Here is a 21,040-nt window from a genome sequence, read left to right as displayed (position 1 = left end):
TTTCATGAAATTCGTAATGAATTTGGGTTCGTCAACTTCGATTCGCTCATCTCTAAACATAATTTATAATTTTATGTCCCACTGTACCCCATTTTAGTTATTTAGTGTACCCCAGTTATTTACCCCATGTAATGCCCCTTGAGAGGGGGTCCCACTGTTCTGGCTCCATAGGAGAAAGCCAGAGCTCAAGGACCCTGACTGATCTCCGGCACCTCTGAGACCGGTGTGCATGCTGTTTACGCCACGATATGAGGTATGTCCTTACTCCAAAGAAATGTATTTACACATTTACAATGACATTTTCTCCTTTTACCACTTGTGAAAATGAAAAATTTGGGGTAACCCCAGCATTTTAGTGTAAAAAAATAAAATTTTCACATCCCACTTCATGAATATTTATCAAACACCTGTGAGGTGTTAAGGCTCACTGTACCCCTTGTTACATTCCTTAAGGGGTGTAGTTTCAAAAATAGTATGTCATGTATTTTTTTTTTTTTTGCTGTCCTGGCACCACAGGGGCTTCCTAAATGCGATATGCACTTGACGTCCACACATGGGGTATTTCCATACTCAGAAAAGATGGGGTTACACATTTTGTGGGGCATTTCTCTTATTACCCCTCGTAAAAATGTTACATTTTGGGAAAAACCAGCATTTTAGTGGAAAATAAGAATAAAAAATCATTTACACATCCAAAGTCGTCAAACACCTGAGGGTTGGAAAGGCTCACTGTACCCCTTGTTACGTTCCTCGAGGGGTGTAGTTTCCAAAATAGTATGCCATGTGGATTTTTTTTTTTGCTGTCCTGGCACCATAGGGACTTCCTAAACGGGACATGTCCCCAAAAAACCATTTCAGCAAAATTTACTTTGCAAAAGCCAAATGTGACTTTTTGTAGTACGCCAACAGAGCACTTGACGTGCACATATGAGGTATTTCCATACTCAGAAGAGATGTGGTTATAAATTTTGGGTGTCATTTTCTCCTATTACCCCTAGTAAAAATGTAAAATTTTGGGGAAAATCAGCATTTTAGTGAAAAAATCTTTTACACATCCAACTTTAACGAAAAGTCGTCAAACACTTGTGGGGTGTTAAGACTCACTGTACCCCTCGTTACGTTCCTTGAGGGGTGTAGTTTCCAAAATAGTATGCCATGTGTTCTGTTTTTTGCTGTCCTGGCACCATAGGGGCTTCCTAAATGTGACATGCCCCCCAAAAACAATTTCAGAAAAACTCACTCTCCAAAATCCCACTGTTGCTCATTCCCTTCTGAGCCCTCTACTGCGCCCGCCGAACACTTGACATACACATATGAGGTATTTCCTTACACATTTTAGGAAGATTTCTCTCCTTTTACCCCTTGTAAAAATTCAAAAACTTAGTCTACAAGAATATGCCAGTTTGAAAAATGAAGATTTTGAATTTTCTCCTTCACTTTGCTGCTATTCCTGTGAAACACCAAAAGGGTTAACAAACCCTTTGAATGTCATTTTGAATACTTTGAGGGGTGCAGTTTTTATAATGGGGTCATTTATGGGGTATTTCTAATATGAAGACCCTTCAAATCCACTTCAAAACAGTACTGGTCCCTGAAAAATTTCGATTTTGAAAATTTTGTGAAAAATTGGAAAATTGCTGCTATACTTTGAAGCCCTCTGATGTCTTCCAAAAGTAAAAACATGTCAAATTTATGATGAAAATATAAAGTAGACATATTTTATATGTGAATCAATATATAATTTATTTGGAATATTCATTTTCCTTATAAGCAGAGAGCTTCAAAGTTTTAAAAAAAAGCAAAATTTTCAATTTTTTCATAAATTTTTTGAATTTTTCACCAAGAAATGATGCAAGTATCGACAAAATTTGACCACTAACATAAAATTGAATATGTCACGAAAAAACAATCTCGGAATCAGAATGAAAGGTAAAAGCATCCCAGAGTTATTAATGTTTAAAGTGACAGTGGTCAGATGTTCAAAAAATGGCCGTGTCATACACTGAAAATTGGCTGGGTCCTTAAGGTGTTAAATATGAGGTTAGTTCTTTAATTGTGATTGACATATACAGGTCAGTGGGGTAAGTGCATAAAGGCCAAGATCAAAAGAGATTGTCAATAAATCGATTAAGCCAAAGTGGAAGGCTTTAATGGAACCAGTGGCTGGGCTGATATTAGATGTAATAGCTCTAAACAGGCAGTAGGCGTCAGTGTTGTCATTTCCATTACTAAGAATACACATTGAAGCCTATTGCTTCCAATTAAGTTTAATAGATTTCTTGGTAATCTCCTTTGATCTTGGCTTCTATCCACTTATCCCACTGGCCTACATATGTCAATCACAATTAAAGAAATAACCACAAAGTTAAACTATTGCTTCCCCAGGAAACTTGAAACCATACATTGTATCATTGATCTCCCATACACATTACTGCCCTCTACTCACATGTTTAGCTTCAGCACAAGCTATAACCTCCTCCCACAGACCACAATGGGCCCATGTTTTTTAATGTTACAACATTTCTTAAATTTACCCCTACAGCCTATATCTGTACATTAACAAAGCACAGGGCTCAAAATTGGGGACCACATGTAGGCAGCCGTTAGGTCCATTTGAACTTTTCACTCCCAGGGGATCCCAGCTCTTAACTGTACTTGTTCAGGATGGTGATGATGATGATGATAGCTCGGCTGCCGTGTCTCAGGGTCTCCCTGACAGTCTGTATTGAGAAGTTTGTATTGATCAGCTTTTTCCATCTGGATCATCAGAACCCTGTGAGTGGTACATAGCACAGATACCTTTCTCCATACAGACTGTCCGCAAGAATCGGGAACATGGCAGCACAGCCGTCATCATCATCATTTCTCCTACAGTGCAATGAATTGAAAGTTTGTTCCAAGGAACCATAATTTGTTTGTAAGGAGGAGGATCAAAGAAAGGGGTGTTTTTTCTGTCGACATGTGAATTGGCTTCACTTTTAAAAGCTGGGATACGTATCCCAGCCTTCCCACCACTACCGAATTACAAAAATTGTTAATTTTGGGGAAGGAAGATTTCCCATTATAGCCTCCATCCTGCATCTCCTTAAAAAAAAAAAAAAAAAAAACAGATGCAGGAACGGAACCTGCAAAAAAAGATCACTTTGCATCACATTCATCACTGCATGTTATTCTATGCATGCGGTAACGCATGTGTTTAACGGGCCGTTTTTCTTTTTCAAACCTGACCCGTTAAACTTAACTAAATTTAAAAACAAGATCTGAATGAAGCCTTGGATCAATGTGCATATTGTGGATGTGCGACCATATCTGTTTTTTTCTCTAAATTCACATTGGGGGACATTTATCAATGTTTGCTTATGTATTACTTTTTTTTAGTAAATTTTTTAGTAGTAAATTTTTTTCACTTAAGCACTTTTTCTTTTTTTGCTTTGGTAGTGGCTTTTTCTGCTCCATGTCTGAGCTGGAGTAAATTTAGTAGGTTTTTTCATGCGATGCGACTTTTTTGCGACTCTCGCACTTGATAAATCTCTCACCACTGCACTTTGGTAAAAAGAGCGTAGTCGCACGTGCGACTTTTGTGCGACAATTTTAAGCAAAAAAAAAAAACTACTAAATACTTTGATAAATGTCCCCCATTGTGTTTTCTCTCCCCCTCTTTTTTTGTTTTTACTTGGCCAGCACTCTGCCCCTCCCCCTAAGCCCAGGCCTATATAAACTTGCCAGGAAGATGCAAAGTGCCCTATTCTTTCTTGCAGTCTCCCAGTCTTTGACTGGGAGCACAAGGTAAGTGAGCTTTCACACCTGTTCACACTGGTGCTGCACTGTGCGGCTACCATTGCTGCCACGGCGCCGTGTCTGTGGAAAGGCGCAGTCCAGGGACTGGTTTGGATGTCATTGAGACTGCTCTGCCAGTGGGTCGTACCCCCGGTGGGCACTGGTGTTGCGTCAGTAGTGGTCACCGCTCAGTGTGGTGCCATTTTATGCTAGGGATGTTAGGGACCAGCTACCTGTTAGTTTAATAAATTTTGCTGAGAAGCCTTAGATCAATGTGCATGTTGTAGATGTGCGACCATGTCTGTTTTTTTTTCTACTTGAATTCAGATTATAAAAGCAAACTGTATCTTTCCTAGAGCTAATGATGGTTGCCAAAATTGCCTTTTTTTAATTTCTCAGCCAAGTGTCAAGGAGACGGAACCAAGCTGTAAAAGTGCCACAGCTCCATAGGCCTCCTTGCTCGTTATCACCTTCCAGTTCCTTCTTGACTGATGTACGTAGTTCTGTAGGTGAATCAAGGAGGGGATGGGAGTGGGCACTTGAAAATATAAACTACAGGAGAATGAACAGCAACCCTGTACCAAGGCATTCCTATATTTTCAGATTTGGTTGGATAATCCCATTTTGTCAGGGGCATAACTATAGGGGTGCAGAGGTTACAGTCGCACCCGGACCTCCCGGTGCCTAAGGGGTTCCCAAGGCAGATCAGTATTATAAATGGCACATTGGGCCCTGTTGCAGATTTTGCATCGGGCCCAGAAGCTAAAAGTTACGCCTATGCTCCAGTCCTGTCACAAATGATCTGGTCAGAGGTCATTGTGCTGGGAGTGATTCAGCGGATTTACATGTAAGCAGCTCATTGGCAATACATATGTGACTTCCTCCTTGTCCAGGATAGAACAGGGCAGGAGTTTAGAGAAGGTAAGTAGTAGCTTACAGAGGTTGTCATTGTCTTGGAGGCATTATGTATGTTGCTCTTGGGATGTTTGGGTACATTCGCACAATGCAAATAAATTTTACTCGGAAATTTTGTTGCAGCAGCCTCCCATTGCTTTTAATAGGACTCTGCTGAATTTCTGTGGGGGGAAATTCTGCTGTGGGAAATTCAAATTCATAACTCCGCTAAAAGAATGGTCATCCATGTTCATTATTTTGGCTGAATCTCTGGAGCCGGCTCATGTCTGAGCAGAGATTCCATAGTGTGAACATAACCTAAATATTCTGGCGAGGCATAGTGGCATATCAGAGCTTCCCTGTCGCCCAACATACAATGCACATGCTCCATCAGTCGCTCCCTAGCTACGTCCTAGTATACTACATCTATTTTTTCAGCCCACATTCAATCAATAGTGGGCCAGTTCATTTAATATATTAGGTTTCCTTTGGTGACTAATAAGATTGCATCATTTTGTTTTGTAGGTATCCGTTCCTTTTGACTCACATTCCTACATTTTCAAGAGAAATGATTGCAGTATTGATCTGGACCAGCTCTTGTCTTACTTTGAACAGATTGTCATTGCACTGCAGTATTTACATTCCCAGAATATACTGCATTGTGATTTACGCTGCCGTTACATGTATGTGGACCCTAACAAGGTATGACTCTCTTGCTGTGTAAAGTAGGGTCATAGACTACACAGTATCCAGGTTGCATTTATGTTTTGTATATTTATCTTTTATATAAAAGAAAAAATGTTATTGAAAGTAAGCTATAGGATTGTCATAAAAATGCTAAAATAAAAATGTGGCACAACTCCATTTATATTAAATTCAGATTAAAATGCAAGACCATAGGCTAGTGAATATTGGTATGGTAAAGATGTTCCCATTTGTTAAATCTTGCCGGCGGGGATTATGAATTATGACAGTGTATATACAAGTCGGCGGGCAGTGCATTGTAGACGCATGGACCGCCGGCTTGTTATTTTAATAAATGCGGATCGCAGCGGGTCTCTGCAGAATGACCCTGTGCGATCTGCACCTCAGCCCCTGGACTATAACTCCCATCATGGGCAGAGTTTGTCCATGATGGGAGTAGTAGTCCTAAAAGTCCGGCAGCCGGGGGATGTACTAGTGCCATCCCTCAGCAGCGCTGCAATACTACAACTACTCCCATCATGAGACAAACTCTATCCCATAATAGGAGTAGTAGTCCAAGGGCAGATCACTGCAGTTCACTCTCCTGCGATCCACATTTATTAACTATACAAGCCGCCGGTACATGCGTCTACACTGCGCTGCACGCTCCTATGTACAGTTCTTATAATTCATAATCCCTGCCGGGAGAGGGGAGCTCTGATTGGTGAATAGCTATTGACCAATCAGAGCTCCCGTGTTCCGGCGGCGGGGATTATGAATTATGACAGTGTATACAAGAGCCGGTGGCAGTGCAGTGTAGCCGCATGTACCACCGATTTTTACAGTTAATAAATGCAGATCGCAGCGGGTCTCTGGATAATGACCTGCTGCGATCTGCACCTCAACCCCTGGACTATAACTCCCATCATGGGCAGTATCTGTACATTATGGAGTTGCAGTCCTTACTGTGTGAAAATAGACACTTTGGTACGTGTCCTCAGAGGTGGTGTATATTTGCCAAAAAAAAATTAGACTTGCATTCTTTTTGTGCACCCAAAAAAAATAAAAAAAAATGCAGTTAGTAAATCGATGTCCACAGGAAAAATGGCTCTACGGTACACCCGAAGGGTGACTTCTTTAGAAAAGATAGGAGATAGGAGTGTAGGAGAAAAAAGACGCACAAAAAGAATGCAGAAAATATAATTGCGCAAGATTTTGCGCAAGAAAATACACTTAAAATCTATATATATATATATATATATATATATATATATATAAAACTCAATATGTGTGTATGTTCCAGCATCACGTCCAAACGGCTAAAGATATTAACATGAAACTTGGCACACATGTTACTTATATGTCAACAACAAACATAGGATAGGTGATTTAACCCTTACTCACCCCCATTTGCCAGGGGCGGGGTTTATGTTTAAAGTCCCATAGAAGTCAATGGGAAATATGTTACTGCATAACTTCAAAACGGCTGGAGCTATTTCCATAATACTTGGTGACATGTTGGTGATATGTCCACTTAAAATATAGGATAGTTAACTTAACCCTTAACTACCCCCATTTGTGAGGGTCGGGGTTTTTGTTTAAAGTCCCATGCAAATCAATGGGAAATGTATGTTCCCACATAACTTCCGTAAGGCCGGAGATATTTCAATAACTGATACACATATTGGAGGTCGACATAGGAGGTCGGGATAGGAGGTCGGGATAGGAGGATGGGATAGGAGGACCGGGATAGGAGGACCGGGATAGGAGGACCGGGATAGGATGTCTGGATAGGAGGACGCGATAGGAGGTCGGGATAGGAGGTCGGGATAGGGGGTTGGGATAGGAGGACGGGATAGGAGGTCGGGATAGGAGGACGGGATAGGAGGACGGGATAGGAGGTCGGGATAGGAGGTCGGGATAGGAGGTCGTGATAGGAAGATGGGATAGGAGGACGGGATAGGAGGATGGGATAGGAGGTCGTGATAGGAAGATGGGATAGGAGGACGGGATAGGAGGACGGGATAGGAGGACGGGATAGGAGGTCGGGATAGGAGGTCGGGATAGGAGGTCGGGATAGGAGGTCGGGATAGGAGGTCGGGATAGGAGGACGGGATAGATGGACTGGATAGGAGGATGGGAAAGGAGGACGGGAAAGGAGGACGGGAAAGGAGGATGGGAAAGGAGGATGGGAAAGGAGGTCGGGAAAGGAGGTCGGGAAAGGAGGTCGGGAAAGGAGGACGGGATAGGAGGATGGAATAGGAGGACGGGAAAGGAGGTCGATATAGGAGGATGGGAAAGGAGGTTGAGATAGGAGGACGGGATTAGGAAGGAAAAACCGGGCAACGCCGGGTATTCAGCTAGTTATTCTATATAGATTGATGAATCCCCCCCAATGTGTTTATGTATGTGTGTATGTTCCAGCATCACGTCCAGAGCGCTAAAGATATTAACATGAAACTTAGCACACATGTTACTTAAATGTCAACAACAAACATAGGATAGGTGATTTAACCCTTACTCACCCCCATTTGACAGGATCAGGGTTTTTGTTCAAAGTCCCATACAAATCTATGGGAAATATATGTTACTGCATAACTTCCAAACGGCTGGAGATATTTCGATAATACTTGGTCACATGTTACTTATATGCCCACTTAAAATATAGGATAGTTAATTTAACCCTTAACTACCCCATTTGTGAGGGTCGGGGTTTTTGTTTAAAGTCCCATGCAAATCAATGGGAAATGTATGTTCCCACATAACTTTTGTACGGCTGGAGGTATTTCAATAATACCTGGCACACATATTACGGGTCGGGATATGAGGTCGGGATATGAGGTCGGGATAGGAGGTCGGGATAGGAGGTCGGGATAGGAGGTTGAGATAGGAGGGCGGGATAAGAGGACGAGATAGGAGGACGAGATAGGAGGACGGAATAGGAGGACGGAATAGGAGGACGGGATAGGAGGACGGGATAGGAGGTTGGGATAGGAGGTCGGGATATGAGGACGAGGTATGGTGTTAGGATATAACAACAATATATGAGAACGGGATATGAAGTCATAAGCTTCCTCTGTTGATTTTCCTCCACAACAAGGATTGGGAAGGAAAAACTTGGCAATGCCAGGTACTCAGCTAGTATATATATAAAACTCAATGTGTGTATGTATGTGTGTGTATGTGTGTATGTTCCAGGATCACGTCCAAAAGGCTAAATATATTAACATGAAACAAGGGACACATGTTACTTACATGTCAACAACAAACATAGGATAGGTGATTTAACTCTTACTCACCCCCATTTGCTAGGATCGGGGGTTTTGTTTAAGGTCCCATACAAGTCTATGGGAAATATATGTTACTGCAGAACTTCCAAACAGCTGGAGATATTTCGATAATACTTGGTCACATGTTACTTATATGTCCACTTAAAATATAGGATAGTTAATTTTACCCTTAACTACACCCATTTGTGAGGGTCGGGGTTTTCCCATTGCAAACCAATGGGAAATGTATGTTCCCACATAACTTCCATACGGCTGGAGATATTTCAATACCTGTTAAAAAGATTACATATGTCAAATGAAAAGATATATGATAGGTAAATGAACCCTTACCTACACCCTTATATAAAAGATGGGTTTTTGTTTCAAGTCCCATGCAAGTATATGGGACTTCCAGTACCTTACTCCACAAGCTCTGCTCTGCATCTCCTGATGAATGTGTCAGTCCGGCTTGAAATGAGGTCGAGATAGGAGGTCGGGATAGGAGGTTGAGATATGAGGACGGAATATGAGGTCGGGATAGGAGGTCGGGATAGGAGGACAAGATATGAGGTCGAGATAGAAGGACGGGATATGATGGCGAGATATGAGGTTGAGATAGGAGGTCGGGATATGAGGACGGGATAGGAGGACGGGATATGAGGTCCAGATATGAGGTAGAGATATAAGGACGGGATATGAGGTCGAGATATGATGACAGGATATGAGGATGGGATATGAGGTCGGGATATGAGGTTGAGATATGAGAACGGGATATGAGGACGGGATATGGGGTTGGGATATGACAACAATATGACGGGATATGAAGTCAAAAGCTTCCTCCTTTGTTGATTTTCCTCTCCAACAAGGATTAGGAAGGAAAAACCGGGCAACGCTGGGTACTCAGCTAGTAAGTAAATAAAGCATAAAATAAGAAACATTGGCTCATTTTAGTTATTAATATATGGAAATTATTTACATTTGATTGTAAATTCTTTTTGCAATAGAATATATTTGTTTTTTTAACTATGTTTTCTATATTAAAGGGAACTTTAAAGGTTGGTCATTTCGGAAGAGCAGTCTTGCTGGAGAAAAATCAGTACTATGTTTTGAAAGTTATGCCTTACGATGCTGTATTGTGGTAAAGTAGTTTTCTTTATACATCTGTTAGTTTTGTCAATTGTCTGAAAGGTATTTTCTTTCCAGATTTCCATGGTCAATTTCTTCCAATCGTCCATGTAGCTTCTAAAATTTCTTTAGAAGCTACATTAAATCCTGGGCTCTCCCCCAGAGTGGCGTGTCACAAGCCCCGCCCAAAGCGGGGGGCCGCCACCTACATATATCTCTATGGGAGAGCCAAAGATTGCCAAATGGCTCTCCCATAGAGCTATATGGAGGGGGCGTGGCAGCCTCCACTTCAGGCGGGGGTCATGATGGGGGAGACTGGTCCCTTCTGGGGGAGAAAGGTGGGGCCCCCCTGTAATTTCAAGCATGAGACTTCGCCTTTAATCCTTTCAGTACTTTCAATGCCCTCTGCTGCCACCTCTGTCCATGTCAGGAACTGTTCAGTGCAGGAGAGGTTTGCTATGGGGATTTGCTCCTACTCTGGACAGTTCCTGACACAGGCAGAAGTGTCAGCAGAAAGTATTGTGGTCAGAGTGAAAAGAATAACTCATCTCCCTCTGTAGTATACAGCAGCTGATAAGTACTGGAAGGGTTAAGATTTTTTAGTAGAAGTAACAAATCTGTTTAACTTACTGGAAACAGTTGATTTAAAAACATTTAAAGTAAATTGCTTTCCACTGAAGCACCCCTTAAACCCTTTGGAAAAACATGATGTACGTTTCATCAGGGACTATAGGGGAGATTAATCAAAACCTTTGCAGAGAAAAAGTCAACCAATCAGATTGCTTCTTTCATTTTTGAAAAGGCCTTTGAAAAATAAAAGAAGCGTTCTGGTTGCTATGGGCAACTGGTCAACATTTCCTCAGCACAGGTCTTTATGAATCTCCCACTATGGCCTGAGCCTAAGAGCTGAGCTTGTATCATAGGCAGATGGTGCTGGCTGCTATTACTGTTAATAACTGACATCAGCAATTTCGCTTATGTAGGTCATTTGACCCTTTAAATGCAGCCATCAATAACTATCCCCGGATTTTAAAGGACAAATCACGCATGTCACATGTATCGGTTACTTATCAGAACCCCCAAGTCTGGACTGCTGGAGTGGTTAATAAATCTCCTCCTTTTTTAATGTGGGTATCAATTATGCGCATGGATGTAAAAGCTGTTCCAAGCCCCTAAAAGATCTGCTGTTGCACGAATAAACTTAAAGGATATGCTGCTAACATTTTAAAAGAGGTTTTGCAAAGTTTTATTTTCATCTCAACAAATGTAGTTAAACTTGTTGGGCATGTGAAATTAAATATTGGCAAATATATATGTGTATAGTGTATTTTTTCCTACCTAATCCATGTGGGGGAGGAAAAGCAACAAAGGAGGAAGCTTTGGTCCTCATATCCCAACCTCATATCCTGTCCTTTTATCTCTTCCTTATATCCCATCCTTACATTTCAACCTCATATCCCGTCCACATATCCTGACCTCATATCCCATCCTCGTATCTCGTCCTCATGTCCTGTCCTTATATCTCTTCCTTATATCCCGTCCTCATATTTCAACCTCATATCCCATCCACATATCCAGTCCACATATCCTGACCTCATATCCCATCCTCATATCCTGCTTCATATCCCTTCCTCATATCCCGACCTTATATCCAGACATCATATATCGTCCTCATATCCTGTCCTCATATCCCGTCCTTGTATTTTGTCCTCATATCCCAACCTCATATCCCATCCTCAGTTGTTATGAAGATATTGTAAGCCGAAAATAAAAGAAGGGTAGAAAATAAAAGGGATGTGGCTTAAAGTGTGGGAGGGTCTTTGCAAGATGGGGTTTGGCATACGGGTAGGGTATGGCTTGCCAGCCGGACTGATTTATTGACCAGCGGAGGCAGAGCGGAGCTTATGGGGTAAGGTACCAGAAGTCCCATATACTTGAATGGGACTTGGAACAAAAATTCCATTCTTCAAATAAAAGGGTAGGTTGGAGTTAATTTAACTATCCTATATTTTAATTTGACATTTAAGTAATATGTGTCAAGTATTATTGAAATATCTCCAGCCGTACGAAAGTTTTGCTGGAACGTATATTTCCCATAGATTTGCATGGGACTTTAACCCCTTAAGGACCCAGGACATACTAGAACGTCCTGGCACCCGGTCTCTGCCACACCCCGGGCAGAGATCGGAAGCGGATGCCTGCTGAAATGATTCAGCAGGCATCCAGGGCAAACGCAGAGGGGGGCCATGTAGGCCCCCCATGTCGACGATCGCCGCAAATCGCAAGGGAAATCGCCCTTGCGATCTGCGGCGATACCGGGCTGATCGGGTCTCTGGGACCCGACCGCCCGGTAATTTCGCATGATCCCGGCTGTCACAGACAGCCAGGACCATGCTGGAGCCTAGGAGCGATCCCCTCCGATCCCCTGCGATCCGTTGGTTAGTTAACCGACCAATCGCAGGGGGGGCGGTTACTTCCTCCCGTCCTGCCCGGCCCCTTGAAGTCCGGAGAGGACGGGAGGAAGACCGGAGGACGCGGCGGGGGACGGGGGAGTGCTGGGGTACTTACCTCGTCCCTGAAGACCCGGATCCCGGCGATGAAGACGGCGGCGACAGGTGAGTTCCTCTTCAGCCGCGGTCGGGCCCTTTACAGCAATGCACGTCGCCGTAAAGCGACATGCATTGCTGTAATGGGACCCTGTAAACTACAACTCCCAGCATGCCCAGACAGCCCTTGGCGTCTGGGCATGCTGGGAGTTGCAGTTTTGCAACATCTGGAGGTCCACAGTTTGGAGACCACTGTGCCCTTCCAGATGTTGCAAAACTACACATCCTCAGCATGCCCTTTCTGTCCAGGCATGCTGGAAGTTGTAGTTCTGTAACATCTGGCCCTTCAGATGTTGCAGAACTACAACTCCCAGCATGCCTGGACAGTTTTGGCATACTGGGGGTTGTAGTTTTGCAACATCTGGAGGGCTGCAGCTTGGACACCACTACACAGTGGTCCCCAAACTGTTCTCCTCCAGCTGTTACGTAACCACTACTCCCAATATGCCCTTCGGCTGCCTGGGCATGCTGGGAGTTGTGGTTTTGCAACAACTGGAGACACACTGGTTGGGAAAAATTGTCTGTTTCCGAACTCAGTGTTTCCCAACCCGTGTGCCTCCAGCTGTTGCAAAACTATAACTGCCAGCATGCACTGATAGACTGTGCATGCTGGGAGTTGTAGTTTTGCAACAGCTGGAGGTCCCCCCGTGTGAATGTACAGGGTACATTCACATGGGCAGGGGGCTTACAGTGAGTATCAGGCTGCAAGTTTGCGATGCAGCAAATTTTGCGCGGTAGCTCAAACTCGCAGCGGGAATCTCGCTGTAATCCCCCGCCCATGTGACTGTACCCTAAAAACACTACACTACACTAACACAAAATAAAATAAAAAGTAAAAAAACACTACATATACACATACCCCTACACAGCCCCCCGCCCCTCCCCAATAAAATTGAAAAACGTCTGGTACGCCACTGTTTCCAAAATGGAGCCTCCAGCTGTTGCAAAACAACAACTCCCAGTATTGCCGGACAGCCGTTGACTGTCCAAGCATGCTGGGAGTTTTGCAACAGCTGGAGGCACCCTGTTTCGGAATCGCTGGCATAGAATACCCCTATGTCCACCCCTATGCAAATCCCTAATTCAGGCCTCAAATGCGCATGGCGCTCTCACTTCGGAGCCCTGTCGTATTTCAAGGCAACAGTTTAGGGTCACATATGGGGTATCGCCGTACTCGGGAGAAATTGCCAAACAATTTTTGGGGGGCTTTTTCTCCTTTCACCCCTTATGAAAAGGGGAAGTTGGGGTCTACACCAGCATGTTGGTGAAAAAAAAAAAAATTTTTTACACTAACATGCTGGTGTTGCCCTATACTTTTCATTTTAACAAGAGGTAAAAGGGAAAAAAGCCTCCCAAAATTTGTAATGCAATTTCTCCCGAGTACGGAGATACCACATATGTGGCCGCAAAGTGCTCTGGGGGCGCACAACAAGGCCCAGAAGGGAGAGTGCACCATGTACATTTGAGGTGATTTGCACAGGGGTAGCTGATTGTTACAGCGGTTTTGACAAACGCAAAAAAAAAAAAAACCCCACATGTGACCCCTCACGGAATGTAATGAGGGGTGCAGTGAGAATTTACCCCCCACTGGTGTCTGACAGATCTTTGGAACAATGGGCTGTGCAAATAAAAAAAATTGTACAGCCCACTGTTCCAAAGATCTGACAGACATCAGTGGGGGGTAAATGCTCGCTGTACCCCTTGTTACGTTCCTCAAGGGGTCTAGTTTCCAAAATGGTATTCCATGTGGAGGTTATTATGCTGTCCTGGCACCATAGGGGCTTCCTAAATGCGACATGCCCCCCGAGCAAAATTAGCTCTCAAAAAGCCAAATATGACTCCTTCTCTTCTGAGCATTGTAGTTCGCCCGTAGTGCACTTCAGGTCAACTTATGGGGTACCTCCATACTCAGAAGAAATGGGGTTACAAATTTTGGGGGGTATTTTCTGCTATTAACCCTTGCAAAAATTTGAAATTTGGGGGGAAACATTTTAGTGAATTTTTTTTTTTTTTTTTTTACATATGCAAAAGTCGTGAAACACCTGTGGGGTATTAAGGCTCACTTAATTCCTTGTTACGTTCCTCAAGGGGTCTAGTTTCCAAAATGGTATGGCATGTGGGGGGTTTTAGCTGTTCTGGCACCATAGGGGCTTCCTAAATGCAACATGCCCCCCAAAAACCATTTCAGAAAAACGTACTCTCCAAAATCCCCTTGTCGCTCCTTCGCTTCTGAGCCCTTTACTGCGCCCGCCGAACAATTAACATAGACATATGAGGTATGTGCTTTCTCGAGAGAAATTGGGCTACAAACACAAGTAAAAATTTTCTCCTTTTACCCCTTGCAAACATTCAAAAATTGGGTCTACAAGAACATGCGAGTGTAAAAAATGAAGATTTTGAATTTTCTCCTTCACTTTGCTGCTATTCCTGTGAAACACCTAAAGGGTTAAAATGCTGACTGAATGTCATTTTGTATACTTTGGGGGTGCAGTTTTTATAATGGGGTCATTTGTGGGGTATTTCTAATATGAAGACCCTTCAAATCCACTTCAAACCTGAACTGGTCCCTGAAAAATAGTGAGTTTGAAAATTTTGTGAAAAATTGGAAAATTGTTGCTGAACTTTGAAGCCCTCTGATGTTTTCCAAAAGTAAAAACACGTCAATTTTATGATGCAAACATAAAGTAGACATATTGTATATGTGAATAAAATAAAATAAATATTTGGAATATCCATTTTCCTTACAAGCAGAGAGCTTCAAAGTTAGAAAAATGCTAAATTTTCAAATTTTTCATCAAATTTTGGGATTTTTCACCATGTTAAAGTAGAATATGTCACGAAAAAACTATCTCGGAATCAGAATGATAACTAAAAGCATTCCAGAGTTATTAATGTTTAAAGTGACAGTGGTCAGATGTTCAAAAAATGGGCGGGTCCTAAGGTGTAAAATGGCTGGGTCCTTAAGGGGTTAAACAAAATCCCCGACCCTCGCAAATGGAGGTAGGTTAGGGTTAAATTAACTACCCTATATTTTCTAGTTGACATATAAGTAACGTGTACCAAGTTTCATGTTAATATCTTTAGCCGTTTGGAAGTGATGCTGGAACATACACACATACACATATCAAGACCTGTCCAGAAGAGAAGTTGCTGAGTTGCCCATAGCAAACAATCAGATTGCTTCTTTCATTTTTCAAAAATGAAAGAAGAAATCTCATTAGTTGCTATGGGCAACTCAGCAACTTTTCGTCTGGACAGGTTTTCATAAATCTCCCCCAATGAGATATATATATATATATATATATATAGTAGGGATTTCATTCTGGGGTTAGCTCTGGGATTGTCCTTGACACAGCCACAGGCAAACAACTTTTATGCAAGTTTGGCTCCTTGCCAGCTTTATTAGACAGGCTGCAGGATAAACAAAAATATGACAGGAACAAACAAAATTCTAGGCCATTCAGCCACTAACTACACATTTGTCACTTTCCTCTCTATCCACTGGTAAGCTTAAAACACAGGTTTCCTGCAACCTTTACACAGTTCATACACAGTGCTTGCAGCCTCTTGCTGTGTGTACTAAGACCTCTTGTCTGTCCACTTCACTGTTGTGGGTCACTCACAGTGCCTGGCTGTATGCTCCTTGCAAAGACCCCTGCCTCCCCCCCACAGCCACCTTGCTGTCTTCTGGGGAGAGCCCAGACTATTCTGTTTCCTTTCCTTATATGCAGACTTCCCATCCTTCTGCTGGCCTCATTAATTAGGCACCTGATGAGCATCTCTGCTAGCTCATCTAGGATAAAGGTCTTGGAAAACACCCTTTAATTGCCCTCAAACCTGCCTCAATGCCACATAGGTTTTCTTTTAGGACCTTCATGGCCCCTTCCAGCTTCTGCTGCTCACTCTTGAGTTTAGCAGAGTTCACCTTCTCTCTTTCTAGCAATTCTGTCAAGTTTTTGACAGTATCCTCTAGGGACAGCAGTTGTTTCCTCATCTGCTCATTGTCTTTATTCAGCTGCGCCATCTTGGACACTATCTGCTCATAGACTTTTAGCTGAGCCTCCTGTTCGGAGAGCTACATTCCCAGCAAATCCAAGGTGCGGCATGACTCTGGTAGTGTTGAGCGGCATTGGCCATATTCAAATTTGCGAATATTCGTGAATATATAGACGAATATTCGTCATATATTCGCTAAAGTCACATATTCGTAATATTCTCGTTTTATTTTTGCATATGCGAAATTCACATATGCGAAAGTTAACATATGCGAAAATTAGCATATAAAAAAATTAGCATAAGCGAAAATTCGCACGCCAGTCTCACACAGTAGTATTAGAGCCTTCTTTACACCACACAAGCTGGAAGCAGAGAGGGTGATCACTGTGATGTGTACTGTGAAAAAACGAACAAACAAATATTCATATATAGTGCTATATTAGCGAATATTAGCGAATTTGTGAATATGCAAATATTATTCGCGAGCAACACTAGACTCTGGATACAGCCTGGGGACAGTCCAGTTCTACAAACAGCGGGATAAAACCCACCATCAACTCACAGGTCCTCATGTCCATCTTTTCTGGCCTCCTGACCAGAGGATAATCAGGTGTGAAGACATCCTCTTGCTGAGCTGCAGCCAATTTTATCAAGGTGCTCACCATAGCATCCATCTTGGCTACAACTGGTTGCTGTCCACGTCGGTTGCTCCTAGCAACGGCATTTCGACGTAGACCCATCTTTGAAAAAAAAAAAAAATCCCACACAGCCCGTCCACCTGTCTCTTCACCGTTGCCCCTTCACCACAGGCTCAGTCCTGCTCCTGTACTCCACAGTTGGGCTTGTCCCACTTGCAACATGCACGGTTGGTTTCTCCCGGAAACAACTTCACTGCAACTCAACCGCTGCTTTAGCAACGTGCTGCCTGCATTCTCCACCAATTGTAGGGATTTTACTCTGGGGATAGCTCTGGGATCATCCTTGACACAGCCACAGGACACCTTTTTACTTCATTCAGCAGGAAAACAACTGTTCTTTATGCAAGTCTGGCTCCTTGTCAGCTTTATAAGACAGGTTGCAAGATAAACAAAAATATAACGCAAGAACAAACAAAATCCTAGGCCGCCCAGCCACTAACTACACATTTGTCTTTTCCCTCTATATCCAGTGGTAAGCTAGTCTCCACCAGCTCAAAACATAGGTTTACCTGCAACCTTTACTCACTGTTCACACACAGCGTTGGCAGCCTCTTGCTGTGTGTACTAAGACTCCTTGTCTGTCCACTTCACTGTTGTGGGTCACTCACAGCCCTTTTTTTTTCTCCTTGCAAAGACCCCTTCCTCCCCCTCCCTTTACAGCCACCTTGCTGTCTTCTGGGGAGAGCCCAGACTACTCTGTTACCTTTCCTTATATGCAGACTTCCCACACTTCTGCTGGCCTCATTAACCAGGCACCTGATGAGTATCTCTGCTAGCTCACCCAGGATAAAGAACACCCTTTCATTGCCTTCAAACCTGCCTCAATGTTACAATGTGTGTGTGTGTGTGTGTGTGTGTGTGTATATATATATATATATATATATATATATATATATATATATATATATATATATATATACATATAATCAGGGGCGGAGACAGACAACAGTTGGCCTCTGTGCAAAGAATGTGCCTGCCCCCCCCCCCCCCCCCTCCAACCACACATACAGATATAAACATATAAATGCAAATAAACTATATCTTGTTAATAAAAAGACTCCAAGGACAAATCTGTATTACACATTTGTCAGTTGCTCAGGACCCCCCCCCCACTCTTATATGCTCATTCAGGCCCCCCATATGTAAAATCCTTAGGATCCCCCCCCTCATACGTCAATTGTTCAGGAACCCCATATGCTGCAGCTCATTCAGACTCCCCATATGCTCATTCAGGCCCCCCATATCGATGTTCTGAGACAGTGACAGACAGTCCTATCAGACCTCAGATCAGACAAAAAATAAATAAATAAAACTTACCTCTCCTGCTTTGCGGCTCTCTGCTGGTCTCCAACAGCCCGCACTGTGCAGTCCCGTGACCTTACTCAGCCCGCGCTGCACAGTCACGTGACCTGACTGTGTACAGCATCAGGTCATAGTGCGCACTGTACGCTGTCAGTCAGGAGGAAACCAGGGAGGAGGAGGAGGCCGGAGGGGTAAGTAGCGCTTCTCTCCACCACCTCTCTTGCATATTAGCAGAGGCGTACCTAGCACCCCTTGTGCCCTGGTGAGATGGTATATTGTTTTTGTTTTTTGCATTTATGTCAAAACCGCTTAACCTCTTCAGGACATAGGGCGTATGGATACGCCCTGCATCCCGAGTCCTTAAGGACCGAGGGCGTATCCATACGCCCGTGGGAATTCCGGCCCCCACCGCTAGCCGGTTGGGGACCGGAGCCGGATGCCTGCTGAAATCGTTCAGCAGGCATCCCGGCATATCGCCCAGGGGGGTCATTATGCCCCCCCATGTCGGCGATCGCCGCAGATCGCTGGACAATTCAGTCCAGCGATCTGCGGCGATTCCGGGTCAATCGGGTCTCCGGTGACCCGGTGACCCGGAATTACTGGCTGTTCGGGGCCGTCTCTGACGGCCCCGAACAGCCAGAGCCTGCAGGGGTGAGGTGGCACTGGTGCCACCTCACGATCGCCCTGATTCGTCGGCCGGATTACCGGCCGACCAATCAGGGCGCCTGCTGCGGGTGTCACTCCCGCACCCGCTCCGCCCCTCTTCCGGAGGACGTGAGCGGGTGCGGGAAGACGACCCCCGGTGCTGGGGACCCCGATCCCCGGCGCCCCTGTTGGGATCGGGGCCCCAGGAGCAGCTGCGGCGGCGAGGGACAGTCCAGCGATGAAGCAACAGCAGGAGGTGAGTTACAGCCTCCTGCTGTTGCTTAGCAACAGCTCCCAGCATGCAAAAAGGGCATGCTGGGAGCTGTAGTTATGCAACAGCAGGAGGCAGACCACCACAACTCCCAGCATTCCCTTATGGGCATGCTGGGACTTATGGTTTTGCAACAGCTGGAGGCACATTATTTCTATGGAAAAGTGTACCTTCAGCTGTTGTCTAACTACAACTCCCAGCTTGCACAAACAGCTAAAGTGCATGCTGGGAGTTGTAGTGGTGCATCTGCTGGTTGCATAACTACAACTCCCAGCATGCCCGTTGGCTGTCGGTGACTGCTGAGAGTTGTAGTTTTGCAACAGCTGAAGGCACACTGGTTGTGAAACTCAAGAGTTTTTTTTTACCTAACTCAGTGTTTCACGACCGGTGTGCCTCCAGCTGTTGCAAACTACAACTCTCAGCAGTCAACTTACACCATGCACCGTACATGCTGGGAGTTGTAGTTTTGCAACAGCTGGAGGCACACTGGTTGTGAAACACTGAGTTAGGTCACAAACTCAGTGATACATAACCAGTGTACCTACAGTTGTTGCAAAACTACAACTCTCAGCAGTCACCGACAGCCAACAGGCATGCTGGGAGTTGTAGTTATGCAACAGCTGGATGTCCCCCCCCCCAATGTGAACGTACAGGGTACACTCACATGGGCGGAGGATTACAGTAAGTATCTGGCTGCAAATTTGAGCTGCCGCAAACTTTCTGCTGCAGCTCAAATTGCCAGCGAGAAACTACTGTGAACCCCCGCCCGTGCGACTGTACCCTAAAAACACTACACTACACTAACACAAAAAATAAAATAAAAAGTAAAAAACACTACATATACACATACCCCTACACAGCCCCCCTCCCCTCCCCAATAAAAATGAAAAACGTCTGGTACGCCACTGTTTCCAGAACGGAGCCTCCAGCTGTTGCAAAACAACTCCCAGTATTGTCGGACAGCCGTTGACTGTCCAGGCATGCTGGGAGTTTTGCAACAGCTGGAGGCACCCTGTTTGGGAATCACTGGCGTAGAATACCCCTATGTCCACCCCTATGCAAGTCCCTAATTTAGGCCTCAAATGCGCATGGCGCTCTCACTTTGGAGCCCTGTCGTATTTCAAGGCAACAGTTTAGGGTCACATATGGGGTATCGCCGTACTCGGGAGAAATTGTGTTACAAATTTTGGGGGGTATTTTCTGCTTTTACCCTTTTTAAAAATGTTAAATTTTGGGGAAAACAAGCATTTTAGGTAAAAAAAAAAAAAAAAATTTTACATATGCAAAAGTCGTGAAACACCTGTGGGGTATAAAGGTTCACTTAACCCCTTGTTACGTTCCCCGAGGGGTCTAGTTTCCAAAATGGTATGCCATGTGGGGTTTTTTTTGCTATCCTGGCACCATAGGGGCTTCCTAAATGCGGCATGCCCCCAGAGCAAAATTCGCTTTCAAAAAGCCAAATGTGACTCCTTCTCTTCTGAGACCTGTAGTGCGCCAGCAGAGCACTTTTCACCCCCATATGGGGTGTTTTCTGAATCGGGAGAAATTGGGCTTCAAATTTTTAGGGGTATTTTCTGCTATTACCCTTTTTAAAAATAAAAATTGTTTGGGAAAACAAGCATTTTAGGTAAATTTTTTTTTTTTTTTTTACATTTGCAAAAGTCGTGAAACACTTGTGGGGTATTAAGGTTCACTTTATCCCATGTTACATTCCCCGAGGGGTCTAGTTTCCAAAATGGTATGCCATGTGGGGTTTTTTTTGCTGTTCTGGCA

At 44.0% G+C, this 21,040-nt stretch overlaps 1 protein-coding gene across 1 annotated transcript in view; it reads left to right on the top strand.

Moving 5' to 3' along the window:
- Positions 1–21,040, top strand: part of LOC130281706 (uncharacterized) — a 189,027-nt gene that overhangs the window by 139,835 nt on the left and 28,152 nt on the right. The window contains exons 17-18 of the mRNA XM_056529220.1: positions 5,197–5,373; positions 9,668–9,762. Of these exons, the coding sequence (XP_056385195.1) occupies positions 5,197–5,373; positions 9,668–9,762 (272 nt within the window). The remainder of the gene's footprint in view (positions 1–5,196; positions 5,374–9,667; positions 9,763–21,040) is intronic.

Source organism: Hyla sarda, chromosome 7 (genome assembly GCF_029499605.1).
Source record: "Hyla sarda isolate aHylSar1 chromosome 7, aHylSar1.hap1, whole genome shotgun sequence".
Classification (NCBI taxonomy): domain Eukaryota; kingdom Metazoa; phylum Chordata; class Amphibia; order Anura; family Hylidae; genus Hyla; species Hyla sarda.
This window is presented reverse-complemented; position numbering and strand designations above follow the sequence as displayed.